The sequence below is a fragment of the Prionailurus bengalensis genome, chromosome D2 (assembly GCF_016509475.1).
Source record: "Prionailurus bengalensis isolate Pbe53 chromosome D2, Fcat_Pben_1.1_paternal_pri, whole genome shotgun sequence".
NCBI classification, from domain to species: Eukaryota; Metazoa; Chordata; class Mammalia; order Carnivora; family Felidae; genus Prionailurus; species Prionailurus bengalensis.
In genome coordinates, this window is record NC_057351.1 from 12894288 (window position 1) to 12911490 (window position 17203).

At 40.2% G+C, this 17203-nt stretch overlaps 1 protein-coding gene across 2 annotated transcripts in view; it reads left to right on the top strand.

Moving 5' to 3' along the window:
* The window catches only part of LYST (lysosomal trafficking regulator), a 180556-nt gene that overhangs the window by 138808 nt on the left and 24545 nt on the right, over nucleotides 1-17203 (top strand). For both annotated transcript variants that reach the window (XM_043596252.1, XM_043596253.1), the window contains exons 41-44: nucleotides 4153-4219; nucleotides 5893-6049; nucleotides 9286-9426; nucleotides 12260-12477. In XM_043596252.1, the coding sequence (XP_043452187.1) occupies nucleotides 4153-4219; nucleotides 5893-6049; nucleotides 9286-9426; nucleotides 12260-12477 (583 nt within the window). The remainder of the gene's footprint in view (nucleotides 1-4152; nucleotides 4220-5892; nucleotides 6050-9285; nucleotides 9427-12259; nucleotides 12478-17203) is intronic.

Below are 17203 nucleotides of genomic sequence, written 5' to 3' on the forward strand. Positions count from 1 at the left end.
TTACCTTTGTTTATATGCTATCTTTGTTTCATTGAAGTCCTATTGGAATTTTCAACCATGCACCAATATAGAATGAATATACAATGAGCTCCATCTGTCCATCACAACTCGACAGTTACGAAGATTTTTGCCAAACTTGTATCATCTTTTTTTTCCCTTTTTAAGACAAATCACAGACATCTTGTCATGTTACTCCTGTGTTCTTCAGTACACATCTCCTTAAGAAAAAAGAGAATGTTTTGTTACTTGCTACGTTACAGTGCCATTACCATATCTAAGAAAATTTACAATCATTTCATGACGTCATCCAATACCCAGTCCATTTTCCTATGTCCCCCAGTATATTAAACATGTCTTTTTATAGTTGATTTGTTTATATCAGGCTCAAAAACACCTTTCGTTGCTCTGTCTCTAAAGACATATGTCTAGAATAAGCCTTTGTTTTTTTGTATGTGTTTTTCTCTTTTTTCCTAACATTGATTTGTTGAAAAAACCAAAACAAAACAGGTCTTTTATCTTGTAGGATATCCCCCTTTCCCGCGTTAGTATTTAGCTTCTTCCTTTAGCCTCTGTATTTCCTAGAGACTGGAAGTTAGCTCTAAAGGCTTGCTTAGATTAAGGTTCAACTTTTTTTGGCAAGAATCCTTTATAGGTGATGGTGTGAACTTCACATTGCCCTGTATCAGGAGACATATGATATCCCACTGGAGTGATGCTCAGATTGATCCAGAGGTTCAGGCTTCCACTGAACTTGTTTCTGTCATTGCTGATTATTTCTGGAGTCATTTATTTCACTAGGGGTTACAAAATGGTGATTTCCTATTCTCTCATTTCCTCCACATTTTTTAAAAGAAGACATATAAGATGAATGTGGGATATTTGTTGTGTCTTGTCAGTCTTGTCAGAAGGATTTGGGGGCCATATTTGCATACCCAAGTTCATTGCAACATAATTCACCACAGCCATGTAGGGGAGGCAACCCGAGTGTCTGTCTGTGGATGGATGGCTGGCTGGCTGGCTGGCTGGCTGGCTGGCTGGCTGGCTGGCTGGGGGAAATGCGGTATACACACGCAGTGGAATGCTGTTTCGCCTTAAGAAGGAGAGAGTGTCACCTGCTACAACATGGATAAGCCTTGGGGACATTGTGCTAAGTGACAAATACTGTGTGATTCCACTTATGTGAGTTGTCTAAGGTCGACAGACTGAGAAGCAGATAGTGGAATGGTGGTTGCTGGGGTCAGGGATGAACAGCGGATGGGGAGGGGGGGAGTTGCTCAGTGGGTATAGAGGTTTGCAAGATGAAAAAGTTTTAGACATCTGTTAAACAACAATGTAAATATGATCCACACTATTGAGCTGTATACTTGGGGAATGTTAGGATTGTAAATTTTGCATTGCGTGTTTTTTACCACAATCAAAAGAAGTAAAGGAATCAGGAGCCAACCATAAGTGGATCTCACTGCCAAAGAGAGCACAATCTGAGCATCGGAAAGAATAATGACTACAATCGATTAAAACACATTTAAATAAAAAGAACACTTAAGTTAATAATGATACTTTTTTAAAGGGCCACCCCCCCCCCCAGACAAGTTTGCTGGTCACCATTGGACCTAGTTATGGGCACCAATTCCTTACTTTTGAAATTTGTCAAACGAAGCAAAAGAATTAAGGAGCACCTGGCTGGCTTAGTCAGATGAGCATGTGACTCTTGATCGTGGGGTCATGAGTTCGAACCTCACGTTGCAGGTAGAGATTACTAAGGAAATAAACTTCAAAAAAAAAATTTCAAATAAGTAAAGCAAAAGAATTAAGCATTTATCCTGCCTTTCCTGAATGGTCTACATTTTAGAGTAACCAAATAGTCTTTGTTGATAAGGAAATATTCTGGTGATTTAGTTTAAAAAAAAAAATTCTTGTATGTAATTTCAAGAGAAATTGACTCCAAATTATACTTGGCATATTAGAGTATTTTAATCATAACTATTGAAAAGTAGGCCTACTTCAGATAGTTTTCCAGAAATAAGATTCAGTTTTATGTCTTTGTCAGTTTAAGCAACTGCGAGTGGCCTGTTACTTATCTTCCAGACATTTTTGTACATTCCTGACGGACATGTAGACGTTTTATACACTGTTGGTATAAATAGATTCAATCTTTCTGGAAGGCAATTTGAGTGTGTAGCCAAAGAACTCTTCAAGTGTGCATACTCTGTTTTATCAATTTAACTTCTGGGACTTTTTTCTTGGGAATACTTAAGAACGTGTACTTTACCAGAAAGGTTCCCACTGGGAGTAAGTTTCACGAGGGCAAGAACTCTGTGCAGTTTGTTGCTGGTGATGCCTGGCCCTGCATGCAAACATTTATCCATGTGGATAGTCCTTACATCATTTTTTTTAAGTAGCCAGAATTTAGAAACAACTTAAATGCCCCACACTAGGTTTGAGTAAACTGTTTCATGTTGCTGCCATTAAAAATGGTATTTTAGAAATACATGATACAGGTGGGGAAAAGTGTTATTTTTATTCTAAATATGAGTATACATGTGCAGATAACCCAGAAAACTCCTGGAAAGGTATATACCAAAATGTTTTACCTGTGAGTAATAGTTTTTATAGCCGATTTTGGGGTTACCCTGCTCATCAGTAATTTCTCATTTTCCAACCACAACAATAAGTGTTACATGTGTTCAAAAAAACCTATTTACACTACTTAGAAAAAAACTGCATGCCTGGATCTTAAACATGATTTCTCCTATTTTGCGATGTGAATCTGCATCAATTCTATAAAACTGTTTTATTTTTTAACAATTTTTTTTAGGATGAGAAAGTTCTCAAAAATAAAGTTAGTGTTTAGTATCACAAATTTCAATATTCCTGGGAAATAATTACCCCCCCCCCCATAGATATATGAAGCTAAGCAGACCTGGTTTGACTTACTGAAACTTGGGCACATCCTGATGTTGATCTCGTTAGGGAGCCAGATGTTGAAACTCCAGGTGGCTGCACCCGCTGCCAGACCAGATGGCTCCTTGGCCAGCGAGGCCGCTCTTCGTTGGATGTTTTCCTCTTGCTCTTTCAAATGCCGCCCAGGGATGCTACTTGACTGTGTGGCTTGTTAGAGTGAGGATTCATCGTAGAGTTCTCTCGCCTCCCTGATGCTGCGTGAACACCAGCACAGACACACCTTACACGCGTGCAGACATGCTCTACGCTGTGAAACTTCGTGTCGGTCCCTAGCTATGAATTAGATAGCAAAATACTTACTTCACTACTCACATTCCAAATCTCCACTCGATCACTTTACACATGTGTCATTTTGGGGTGCCTGACTGGCTCAGTAGAGCATGTGACTCCTAATCTTGGGGTCATGAGTTCAAGCCCCACATTGGGCATGGAGCCTACTTAAAATAAAATTAAAAAAAATTTTTTAAGTGTCATTTCTTCAATTTTCAGTAACTAGTCTAATAATCATAAAACATCTCCTCATGATCATATTTCCCATCCAAACTGCCCTTTTGTCTTCACTGCCTAATAGGTGTAGGTCTGGAAAACGGGCACAGGAACTTCAGGGCTTGGCAGGAATCCGCTGCTCTGGGCAACATCAGCTGTGATTCGGAAGGAAGTAGAGGAAGTGGGGAGAGGAGGAGGGACAGCCCTTCTTGTCTAGATTATTCATAAGTCAAGAATTCCTGGGGCGCCTGGGTGGCTCAGTCGGTTGAGCATCCGACTTCGGCTCAGATCATGATCTCACAGCTCCTGAGTTCAAGCCCCGTGTCGGGCTCTGTGCTGACAGCTCAGAGCCTGGAGCCTGCTTCGGATTCTGTGTCTCCCTCTCTCTCTGCCCCTAACCCACTTGCATTCTGTCTCTGCCTCTCTCTCAAAAATAAATAAACATTAAAAGAAAAATTTAAGAATTCCTAATATTGGTATGGATCTGTTTAGAAAAATTCTACCTCTTAAATCATAATTAAATCAACTGACTAAATCATGATTTTCAAAGATGGCTGTTAGTTGCAAAGCAACATGTGTGAGCACTAAATTAAGAGCCCAGTATTTGCTGGTCACTGATTTACTTACGGGATATGGATGTGTAGGCAGCTCAATCTTGCCAGTATCAAAACATTTCATGTTTTTCTATCGTCTCTTCATTCGTAGAAATCTCTCTAAGCCTATAGCTGTGCAATATAAAGAAAAAGAAGATCGTTATGTGGACACCTACAAGGTAGGTTTAGTTTTTCCTCATATTTTGGTAAATGAAAACTCAAGTTTTATTCTATAGACTGGTGTTTTACCTAATTTTAAATTTATAGTATTGATTTTTCTGTTTTCCCCTTCTTAAAGTGCTTTGATTGGCAGACAGCTGGAAATCATTATATGATTTTAAACGTTAAATACATTCCTTTTAAAAGAAAATCAGAGGGCGGCGCCTGGGTGGCTCAGTAGGTTAAGCGTCCGACTTCAGCTCAGGTCATGATCTCACAGTTCGTGGGTTCAAGCCCCGCATCGGGCTCTGTGCTGACAGCTGAGCCTGGAGCCTGCTTTGATTTTGTGTCTCCCTTGCTCTCTGCCCCTCCCCCACTCACGCACGTGTGCTCGCTCTCTCTCAAAAATAAACATTTTAAAAAAATTTTAATCACAGATTTTCAGGTGCCTGCTATTTGTATTCCCTAGTTTTATTTATATAATAATATCAGTCTATTTATAATGTACCATAATTCCTTATTATTCACATTCAGCAAATCATGCATTGGTTTATTATCAGAAATTTACCAGACTTTAAATGTTTAAAAGTATAAATTATCAGGGCACCTGGATAGCTCAGTCAGCTAAATGTCTGACTCTTGATTTCAGCGCAGGTCCTGATCTCACTGTTCACGGGATCGAGCCCTGCATCAGGCTCTGTGCTGGCAGCATGGAGCCCTCTTGGGATTCTCTCTCTCCCTCTCTGCCCCTCCCCTGCTCGTGTTCTTTCTCAAAATAAATGTAAAAATTTTTCAAAGAGTATAAATTATCTAGTTCTGTAAAATTAACATTAATGGAATTCTGCTGGAAACCCTTTTAAAAACCTATTAGCCAACAGGCTGCTATCTTAAGCAGCATCAAGGTAGGAGCAGCTGGACCAGTTTTCTAATATTCACATTGTTTTATGTCACATTTCCAGAAAGATCTCTCCAGGCATCTTATAACTGCCACTCCTTGATTCTCCAGCAGTTGAAAAGGGGGCGGTGCTATGGAATCCAGGAGAAGTGACTCCAAATTTCACTATCGCCTGACTTGTTATCAGAGCCAGACAGAAGCTATGGGAGATGAGAATAGTGACAGATATTAAATATTTGGTTGAGCTTCCTACTTCATGATGGGAAGATAGGAGTAGTGAAAAATCACTGTATTCTCTATTATCTCAGTGTAACTACATTGCAGGACAGCCATAAAATGTTAAACATCAGTGCCTACGAATTTCAATAATGTGATACGGCTTTTCCATTGCCGTTGCTTTTCCACTGCTGGAGAATTTCTCTAAAGCACATAGCATTATGGCTTGAAATTCATCCATTAAAATGCAGAGTTTCTGGTGACAGTGGTTGCTCTCATTTATTGACAGCTTGGTCAACTGAGACATTAGAAGCCATTAGTTGGGAGGCAGGGCGCAGAACAGGTGGGTTTCCTGTGTCGGAATGAGAGTGAAGGTGCAGACTGAGACCTGCTTCTCGAGTGGCCAGGCCTCTCAGCAGGGCACCGAGGGGGACACGGTCCGAACACAGGTGGGAGGGCAGCCATGGAGAATGGTGTCAAAGGGGTGCTAGCGGAGGATGGAAAAGAAACCCAGTGAGGCTTTTCCGGCGTTTCCTGGAGCGCTTTCCCACCAACGCTCTCTTGGTTCCCCGTTTCCCTCAGTACCTGGAGGAGGAGTACCGCAAAGGAGCCAGGGAGGACGACCCCATGCCTCCCGTGCAGCCCTACCACTACGGCTCCCACTACTCCAATAGTGGCACGGTGCTCCACTTCCTGGTCAGGATGCCTCCGTTCACGAAAATGTTCTTAGCCTACCAAGGTAAGGATTTTTGTAACGCATTTTTTTACTTTACATTCACGGTAGTTAACATACAGTGTGGTATTGGTTTCAGGAGTAGAATTTAGTGGTTCATCACTTACATGTAGCACTTGGCGCTCATCCCAACAAGTGCCCTCCTTAGTGCCCATCACCCATCTAGCCCATCCCCCACCCACCCTCCCCATCCTCTCTGTTTCTGTCTTATTTTTAAGGTAAGGATCATCTTATAACCACCTAAAATATCTTGTTGGGTCATTAGGAAAAAAAAAAACAACCTGACATACTTGCTGAGAATGTATTGAGACTAATAAAACCACAAGAAAAAGAATTCTATTTATTCCTTCAGTAAAATTCTCTTCCAAAAATTTGTAGTAGGCCAAATTCTCTTGCTAATGTGTCAAATTTTAGCTGCAAATTAGACATGTCCAAGCTTATAAAAATGCCATTCATTTTCTAAAAATTAGGATATGATTCATATACCATAAAATCTACCCTGTCCAAGGGTATGAAATTCACTTTTTAAAGATGTTCAACTTAATAGTTATTTCAGGTCACATAAGTTATCGCATTGGGGGAATATGTTACTGTAATTTCTTGCAAGTAACCAGTTAAGAGGAGAGCCACACCGCCACCTTCACCTTAGTAACTTTCTAGTTAATAATCTACCTCAGTGTTTTCAGTGGAAGCCTGCAGGCCGGAAGATCACTTAGAGACGCATTTACTGACTTGTGTGCAAATAGGGACATACTCTCCTCTCGGTTTCTAATGGGAACTATGGTATGAGCTCTGTAGTTCCTCATGGCACCCACAATCCTTTGTGGAATCGTCGTCCGCTCACTTACTCAACCCTTCTTGAACTTCTTTAGATATTTTTATTCATATGCAACCTCTTGGAGGAATGCATTTTTGTATTGTCTCTACCTGGCCTATAGAAGGGGCTTTCCTATATTTCTGCCTGTGTAAGGACACAGAACAAATGTTCCACACGACAGCTGTTCAAATATTTGAAGATTATTACCCTGTCCCCTCTCTCCCTTTCACTCCTGTTTATCCCGAGGCTAATTACCCTTAGTTAATTTGACATCAGGCTGAGAGCCTCCTGTATGCAGGGTCTTATCCCAGCTGCTGCAAGGAATACAAAAAATAAATAAGACTTGCTTACTTTCTGTACTTACAGGAGAGTTTTAAAAACTAATGTGTAAACCATCTTTTTTGCTCTAGTTTCCAAACCTGTTACTATTCTGATAATCCTTCTGGACATGTTCTGATTTGTGAATCCCATTATTAAAACGCGGTGGTCAGAACAAAAAAGAATGTTTCTGATGTAGTTTGGGACCACTGATGTGTGTAATAGAACTATTACTTCCCTCCATTTTTTTTCATGTAGCCCAAGAATCTATTAATGTAAACACCCAATCAACTAAAATTTCTTGATTCTTAAAGATACACTGCTATTATGCTAAGTTTTCTTCATTGTATTTAAGGATAATTGGAAAAAGGACAGGCTACTGCAGTCCCAATAAATTTCATCTCTTTAGCTTCAAATGATTTATGTTGGCATTTGAATTTATCTCTAGACTCTTGGTTTAGTCCAGGGTTTTTCACCGTGGTACTGTAGTCATTCTGAGCTGCATAATTCTTTGTTGTGAGGGCTGCCCTGTGTTACAGGATATTTTGTACCGTTCCTGGCCTCTACACCCTTGATGCCAGTGGCGCTCTCCCAGCCAGTTGTGAGAACCAAAAATGTCTCTAGACATTGCTAAAAGTCCCCTGGGGACAGAAGTGCTAGGTTAAGAACCACTGGGTTAGTACATGCACATTCTAGATTATAGGGATTTGTAGTGTTGCTTTAAGTTAAGAAACAGCAGAGAAAGTGAACATCTGAACAGAACCCTCAGTGTGCTCCTCTTGTCCCACGGTTCCGTCTAGATGCTGTGTCTCGTCTGGATCCTGTGACTCCACCGCAGCCTTACGGGATTGCCTTTAATTTTTCTAGATTCCATTTAGATTGCTTCTTTTTTCTCCTAAGCCAACTGACAACAGAATAGATGAGAAAGTAATAAAAGTAGTAGGAAATGTTGCAAGGCAGGGCAGCTCAGACTCGGGGAAGAAATTCCACATATCTTCTTACAGTTGTGCCTGCTTGATGCTGAGGTCAGTCTGTGACCTTCTCTCCACGAAAAGATCTGTTCAGAATTTCAGCAACTTCAAGGACATTTTAGATGGTACAACATGGTTCCTAAGAAGCACTACACAGCTGGTGTTTTCAGGGGCTGGCCTTTGGCTGTCATTTAATGTTCTAGGCCTGCCCTGTGGCTACAAAGTCTGACAACTGTTGACAGAAAAGAGGCAAAATCAAACTCAGTTCTTGACTGTTAGTAGTCTGCACCAGGAAAGCTTAACAAAGGAGTGACTGTGCTTAGGTTCATTTGGATTTATAGGAAACTGTACTTCATTCTTTAGCTTAGAACTGGAACATTACTAAAAAGCAATGCCACCCTCCAAAAAAAAAGAAAAAAAGTAATACAGTAGTCCAGGGGCACCCGGGTGGCTCAGTCAGTTGAGTGTCCGACTTCAGCTCATGTCATGATCTCACAGTAGTTGAGTTCGAGCCCCGTGTCAGGTTCTGTGCTGACAGCTCAGGAGCCTGGAGCCTGCCTCAGATTCTGTGTCTCCCCCTCCCTACCTCTCCCCTACTCCCATTCTGTCTCTCTCTGTCTCAAAAATAATTAAACATTAAAAAAACAATAAATAAATTTTTAAAAATTAAAAAAAAAGTCCTCATGATTAAAGGTAGAGGAATACTTTTGTTTTCTGATGGGGAAAAAACTATCTTACCTACTTGAACTTTAATTTTCCTTTTTTATTCATTCATTCAATAATTAAATCATTTTCAGGCACCTATATGTGCTAGTTGTGGGTGATACCCCAGGCCCCTGCTGTTATGGGACTTTAATTCTGCTTGGGTAGACAGATAATAATCAGTTAAACAAATAAATGATATAAATTCATCCAGTTATATGTACTAAGAAAACATAATACAGATTTAAAATAATATGGTCTCATGTATAGAAATATTTCCTTTCAAGAACATGAATAACCTCTTTTAAACTGTGGAAAAACAAAACGAGCATCACTTTAATCTTTTTGAAGTAGCAGAAGTAAATTAATTGTAACAAGCTTCAAATGGAAAAAGGTCTTTGTGTCTCAACTGCATCACTTGTATTTCTTTGCAGATCAAAGTTTTGACATTCCAGACAGAACTTTTCATTCTACAAATACAACTTGGCGCCTCTCATCTTTTGAGTCCATGACTGATGTCAAAGAACTTATCCCAGAGTTTTTTTATCTTCCAGAATTCTTAGTCAACCGTGAAGGTATGTAAATCATTTCTGATTTATATTTCTGTGCCTATTTTATAATTTTCTAAAAATAAAAATTGCTTTTTAAAGTCCTACAATTTGAATCCCCAAATAAGAGAAATACTTTTATTTATCAAGTATATGATTTTATTTCCAAGTGAGCTCAAAAATTTTTAAGTATTTTAAAGGACTAAATATGTGTGGAAAATGGGTAACTTTTAACTGTTAAGGGTATTTGTAAACGTGTATTTTTATTTTGTTATAGAAATTGCTTTATTCTTTTTTCGGACTGCAAAGGTTATAATATGCTCATTATTTTTTAAAGTTATGAATTTATTGGGGCATATGGGTGGTTCAGTTGGTTGAGCATCCAACCTCGGCTCAGGCCATGATTTCACCGTCCGAGAGTTCAAGTTCCACATGTCTCTGTGCCGGCAGCTCAGAGCCTGGAGCCTGCTTGAGACTCTGTGTCTCCCTCTCTCTCTGCCTCTTCCCTGCTCGTGCTCTGTCTCTCTCTCGCTCTCTCAAAAATAAAAACATAAAGTTTTTTTAAAGTTATGAATTTATTGAAAGCACAGTGTAAGTTGCCTAAAATCTCAACAATTTTATGAGGAGTGACCAAGTTAGAAATAAAACACCCTAACCAAAATCATCTAATACCAAAAAGGGATAGTAGAGGATAAAATCAAATTTTCTGTGATGCCAGGGACCCAACAATCTTGCCCAACCATACCTGTTTTTTAATAGAAGATCGGGTAACCATTTAAGAGATGTTGGTGGGTCATTTTCGTGCATTACTTAATTCCGTATTTTTGTGTGACCTTTAGGAATATATGAAATTGATGGTCATAGCTTTAGAGAAGTTCATGTTAGGAAAATTACTGGGGAATTTTATTCTATACTAACTAGCCTCTCTGGAGCTGTTTGGAGAATCATTAATAAACCCACGCTGCTAGTTATCTGGAGCACGTTTCATAATGTTGCCCAGATGAGAAGCCTCCAAGAATGGTCAGCACCTGCAGTTTGGGACTCCCTTAAATCCATGCTTGTTTCCTCTGTCTGTGTATGTTTCAGTTATCTATGGCCCCATAACAAATAACTCCAACACCTAGTGCCTCAAAACAACAATAATTTTATCATCATTACAGGTTTTGGAGGTCAGAAATTCAGGAACAGCTCAGCCCAGTGCTTTTAGTGGTTTTGGCTGGGTGTCTGCCTTCAGATTAACTGGAGCTGGACCAGCCAGGGGATCAGAACAGCTGGGGGCTGGAGGACATCTCTCTTTATGTAATCCCCATGCCTTTCCATGTGGTCTCTCCATGTGGACTAGTTTGGGCTTCCTCACAGCATGGTGGGCTTGGACATTCTACCTGGCAACTCAGGGTTCCAAAGGCGAGTGTCCCAAGAGAGACGAGCGGGAGCTTCACGGCCTCTTCCAACCTCGAATTGGTGGTCACGTAGTGGCACTCCTACTGCAGTCACAAGTGCCCACCCACGTTCGGAGGGAAGGGGCTCAGACTGTGCCACTTGATGGGGGAGTAGCGAGATCCGGGAAAAGCATGCAACACAGCAAGTGCTGGTATAGCTATTTTTGGAAAATATAGTTTGCTGTAATGTACATCATGTCATTTCCTATCAGCACTCCCATCAGCCTTTCATCGTACTTTCAGTCATCTGCTCCGTGTGATGTGTCCCCAGAGCATTTGGCAGTTGGGAATGATTTGGGTTTATGCAGACCCCCTGCTGCTCAGCCCCTCCCCAGCTCAGCCCTCGGGTGCCTCTTTCACTGCTGTGAAATCGGTAAATCCCTGCTGCTTCTCCCGAAGCTGCTCACACAGATTCTGCAGTTTCTTGGCCAGTTGTCTTAAATCACTGCAGCTGTCTGTAGGATGAGCTGAGCTTTTGGAGAGGGCTCCCACCCGCACTCCATGTCAATTTATATAAGCCCTTGGTTTATATTGCACACCAGATCATTTCAAAATACTTCCAAACTTACCGACTATCCTTCTATCTGGTTTCACAAGATCTAGAAGGAGGCAGACAGCAACTTAATTTTATATGGAGCATAATCAGCTTTGAAGAGATCCTTTTTCATTTTTATTCTGTTATGGTGTCCACATCTTCTGTCCATAAAATGTAGCGCAAAAACATTTCTTCAACATTTCTTTCAGGACAGTTTTTTAAAATAAACACTTCTAAGATTTTTGTTTACCCTTCCAAACAATTAGAAAACAGCTTATCTACATCATAGAAGAACGCTCTTATTCAGTGTGTAGGCATAATTTTGGTGTCCATAGGAATGCTTAGTAGAAATCATGTCTGGACAGACCTCTAGTCTTACCATAAAGTTAATAGTTCATTTAGGAATGTGCATACTTTGTATGAGTTGCATTTTTTTTAAATGACAGAATGCTAATATTTACTAAATAAAGTCTTAAATTTACTATGATGTTAACATCAATACTTAAGAAATGCTTATACAAAGCCTCAATTTGATTTTAATCAAGTTTATAATTGAATAGATATTTAAGCACGTAATACATTAGAAGTTTTGATAAGTGGAATATTGAAATTAGTGGGCAGTGATTTTCTGCTGTTTTTTTCAATATGATATAAAGTGGTGGAAGGATAAAGTTGGAAATCTGAAATTTAATTAGGATAGCATTCACCCACGTGGCTCTATCAGTAGGTAAGTAAGTAAATGAACAATGATGTTACTATTCTCTTTGCCTCTGCTTTTCCTGGTGATAGGACGTAATGTCTGTTTCTGGAAACTCTTAAGACCCTGCTCAGGCCAAACGAAGCATGCTTTAGGGAGATAAGCATTAATATTAATCTTCTCTTCTAGGTTTTGATTTTGGTGTGCGTCAGAACGGTGAACGGGTTAATCACGTCAACCTCCCTCCTTGGGCACGTAACGATCCCCGTCTTTTTATCCTCATTCATCGACAGGCTCTAGAGTCTGACTACGTGTCCCAGAACATCTGTCAATGGATTGACTTGGTATTCGGGTATAAGCAAAAAGGGAAGGCTTCCGTTCAAGCCATCAATGTTTTTCATCCTGCTGTAAGTGGCTTTTTAAAAAATATGCATTTATGTAAGGCAGAACCTGAATGAAGGGTTAGCTGTTAGGCTGTTTCTTTAAAATCAAAGAGAATTAGCAATAGCACTACACTTTTCAGGTTTTATATTTCGCCTCTTTAAAAATAACTAAGAAAAAAAAAAAAAGACTATTGCGGGTTCCTCAGGACCGACCATCCCCAGGTTAAATGAGGACTTAAAGACTCAGTGTATGGTCATACTAACAATTATTACAGTGATAGATACAAAACAAAATCAGCAAAAGGAAAAGATGTATAGGGCAAAGCTGGAGAAGACCAGGCACAGGTTCCCAAGAGTCTTCTCCCAGAAGATCACAAAGAACACACTGACCTCCTCCAGCAACACGTGTGCTGTTGTCTGCCGGGGAAGCTCATTAGCGACTCAGAGCCCAGTGTTTATATTGAGGGCTGGTCATGTAAGTACTCTCTCTCACACGTACTGAAATCCCAGACTCCCGGAAGGAAGGCAGGTGTTCAGTATAAGCACATCGTTTGTGCAAACAGTTGAGGCACAGTGAGCCCCTCCTATGAGTTAGGAAACGGCAGGAACTCTCCTGAAACCTGTGTTCCCTTTTAGCAACCAAGGGCCAGCCTTACAGCGGGTCTTTGCAAGGAGAGCAGCTCAGGCCTGCCACGTTGACTCTTTCCTGCACACTATCCTACATGTGCATTCTCTTTTGAAATGGCATCATTTTTCCTTAATACAGAAACAATATTTGTGCCTCGTTAGAAAAATGTATAAAGTACAGACTGCAAAAGGAAGATGTTTAAAAATCAACTTTGATATCGCTATCCAGAGATAAATATCAAAACCACCTTCCAGACTTTTTTTATACATATATATCATTCCATTTATATTACACCACTGTTCCATAGGATGGCCATATAACAATAATTTATTTAACCATCCCCTATTGTTAGATATTTAATTAGTATCTGTTTGCTATTAGAAATAATAATCCTGAGAGGCCCCTGGGTGGCTCAGTCAGTTAAGCATCCAACTTCAGCTCAGGTCATGATCTCACAGTGAATTCGAGCCCCACGTCAGGCTCTGTGCTGACAGCTCAGAGCCTAGAGTCTGCTTCAGATTCTGTCTCTTTCTCTCTCTCTCTCTCTCTCTCTCTCTCTCTCATAAACATTAAAAATAATAATAATAAAAAGAATGACCATGCTTAGATAGGCACTTATAACAAGTATTTAATCCCTTGTGGTGGCAGTGGTGGTGAGTGTTGAAGATTATTTAGTTTCTGAAGAATCTTTGAAATTTTATTTTGGCATTTATAGAAACGTTATGTCTAGATATGTAATGAAATTGGCTATGCACGATTAAATGCTAAAAGCTACACTGTACACGTGGGTCTGCACAAAACATGACAGGTCTGTACCCAACTACTGACGGCTAAGAAGGCAATGCATGTTGCTCCCCATCCGACCTCAGAGACAACAGCAGGAAGGAGAAAAGTGTAGCATTCTTTACAGTAAAGAGCCTGGAATTTTCACCACACTTGAACTACCTGCCAACATCGTACTTAACTTCATTTTTGCCTTTTCCTCGATATCACTTTAACGAATGATTTTTTTCCATAATTTAACATTATACACAGTCTTTTTTTCCCCAACACTGAGGAAGAAAGAATCAGGACTGTGACAAATTCTGAATTTTTACCCCACTTCCAGTCTGATTATTGCCCGAACCCCCCTTTCTCTCCAGCTTCATGTCCTAAAAAGGGTGACAGCATGGAGGACACCACCCTCTCTACCATGTTTTAGTCACAATGGGATACTTTGGCTTTGTTTCTCATCCGGTCTTCTGCCTCCTGCAGAGGAGAGCGAGCGGTGCTCTGGCCTCCACTGACAGCCTCACCAAGATGGCCCAGGGAGGCCGAAGGGACATGGCGGCTCATCACAGCCTTCTCTCCGCCAACTTCTAGTCAGTTTCAGTGTGTGTGAAAACCTCCAAAGCAAACACAGGGACAGGAAATCAGGATTAAATTGATCCTCTCCAAGGATGCATAAGGCATAGATGTGTTGCTCTTGAACTTACAGGATGGAAATCAAAAAGACTTTGCTTGGGTTTCAATGATACTAGTGTTCAAAGTCCTGATTCTTCAATCCAGGAAAACAGGAGGCATATAGACCTCAAAAATCCAGGCTCATTACTAAGAGAAAATATGCCTCAATAGCTGAGATCCATAGACATCTCCAAGATGGCATATGTGAGTAAAGGGAATGAAAAATTCTTTCTCCACCCTTCAAGGTGCTTCCTGCTGGAGTAGGAACTAAATATACATGAGACAGCTTAACAGGAAAAAAAAAAAATCCAAAGTGTACTTATGTGCACAGAGACGCTCAAAAATGAAATTAAGACCCAGGCAGGCAGTTTTTACACTTTTTAGACAAAGGGACAATAAATCTGTGAGGGATTGACAAAACGAAGAAAACCTAACTTTGGGAGCTTCAGTTAGTAAGGATTTCTAAACAGAATTTGGGCTGGGGTAGTAGGTTAGTAAAAAGTAACAAGAGTTGTTTATGCAACCTTCTCCACTCTAAATTTCCCATCTCTGGTGATAAGGATGTCTCTTTACTTCCTGCTACTGGAGGAAGCTCTCAGGGGGACAGAGGAGGGTCTGGGTCTCCTTGCACAGCCGGTCTCTTAAGTAACTTTTATTTAAAATAATCAGTATGCTGCGTCCGACTTCAGCCAGGTCACGATCTCGCGGTCCGAGAGTTCGAGCCCCGCGTCGGGCTCTGGGCTGATGGCTCAGAGCCTGGAGCCTGTTTCCGATTCTGTGTCTCCCTCTCTCTCTGCCCCTCCCCCGTTCATGCTCTGTCTCTCTCTGTCGCAAAAATAAATAAACGTTGAAAAAAAAATTTTTTTTTAATAAAATAATCAGTATGCCAAAGCAGCCCATCTTGGGGCAGTCTGCCCTTGGCCCCTACATGAGTTAGCAACAGAAAACCATCCTGTGAAACCATCCATTGTGTCTTAGGAGAAGAGGAATCAAAACCTTTCTTTGAGCATATTAATGTCGAAGAACAAAAGAGTATTGGATATCACATAATTTCAGGCTGATACAAATGGCTTTGAACTTCTAGTCCTCATTTCTACAAATTGAGAAAATTGGGGCAGGGCGGGGTCCTCCACTTTTCTTCTGCCCCTGTGTTGCCATAAGCTGAAAGTTACGTTGTCTCCCTGAAATGATTTTGGCTGACCTCTTGACTCTAGTTTTCTGACCAATATCTGACAGGTGGTTACAGAAAAAATACGTCCACTTGCTAATCTGCCTATAGAAGCTGTTATTTTGGATCAGCTTAATTGAACATCCTGGTTACATTTTCATGAGTCCTCACTGAGAGACAAGTCCAAAGAAAAACCTCATTTAGTTTTCTTTTTTTTTTTTTTTAATTGGGGGCATAACTGACATGTAACATTATCTTAGTTTCCGACGTACAACATAATGATTCGATATTTATATATACTGTGGAATGAGCACCACAGTCTCATGAACAACCATCGCCACGCATAGTTACAGAATTTTTTTTCTTGTGATGACGACTTTTAAGATTTACTCTCTTAGCAGCTTTCAGGTGTGCAATACAGCGTTATTGACTATAGTCACCGTGCCGTGCAGGACATCCCCAGGACTTATTTATTTCATAATTAGAAGTCTGTGTCTTTTGACCACCTTAACTCATTTCACCCCCACCTCCTCCCCTTCACCTCTGACAACCACCGATCAGTTCTGTGTATCTATGAGCTCAGTTTTTTCGTTTTTTGCTTGTTCATTTGCTTGTTTAGATTTCACATATAATCGGTATCCTATGTATTTGGCTTTCTCTGGCTTATTTCACTTAGCATAATGCCCTCAAGGTCTATCCATGTTGTCACAAGATTTCATTCTTTTGTATGGCTGAATAATATTCCTGTGTGTGTGTGTGTGTGTGTGTGTGTGTGTGTGTATCACATTTTCTTCATCCACTTATCCATCAATGGACACAGCTTGTTTCCATGGCTTGGCTGTTATAAATAATGCCGCAGTGAACATGGGGGTGCAGCTAGCTCTTCAAATTAGTGTTTTTGTTTTCTTCAGATAAATACCCAGAAGTGGAATTTCTAGATCACATGGTACTTCTATTTTTAATTTTTTGAGGAACCTCCATACTGTTTTCCATAATGGCTACACCAATTTACATTCCCATCAGCAATACACAAGGGTCCCTTTTCTGCACATCCTCACCCATACTTGTTTCCTATCTGTTTGATACTAGCGACAGGTGTGAGGTGATATATCATTGTGGTTTTGATTTGCATTTTCCTGACAATGAGTAATGTTGAGCACCTTTTCATGTGTCTGTTGGCCATCTGGACGTCTTCTTTGGAAAAATATCTATTCAGATTTTCTGCCCATTTTTAAATCAGGTTCTTCATTTTGTTTTTTGCTGTTGAGTTGTAGGAGTTCTTTGTATATTTTGGATATCAATCCCTTATTAGAGATATGATTTGCAAATATTTGTTCCTATTCAGTAGGCTGCCTTTTCATTTTGTTGATGATATCCTCTGCTGTGCATATAAATGAAGTCTTACATTCTTTGATCTTAAATTAAAAATCAATTTTATAAACATACACAATTAGCACCCATCAATCCAGATACGTAATTTTCATTCACTCATTCAGGAACACTGATTACTT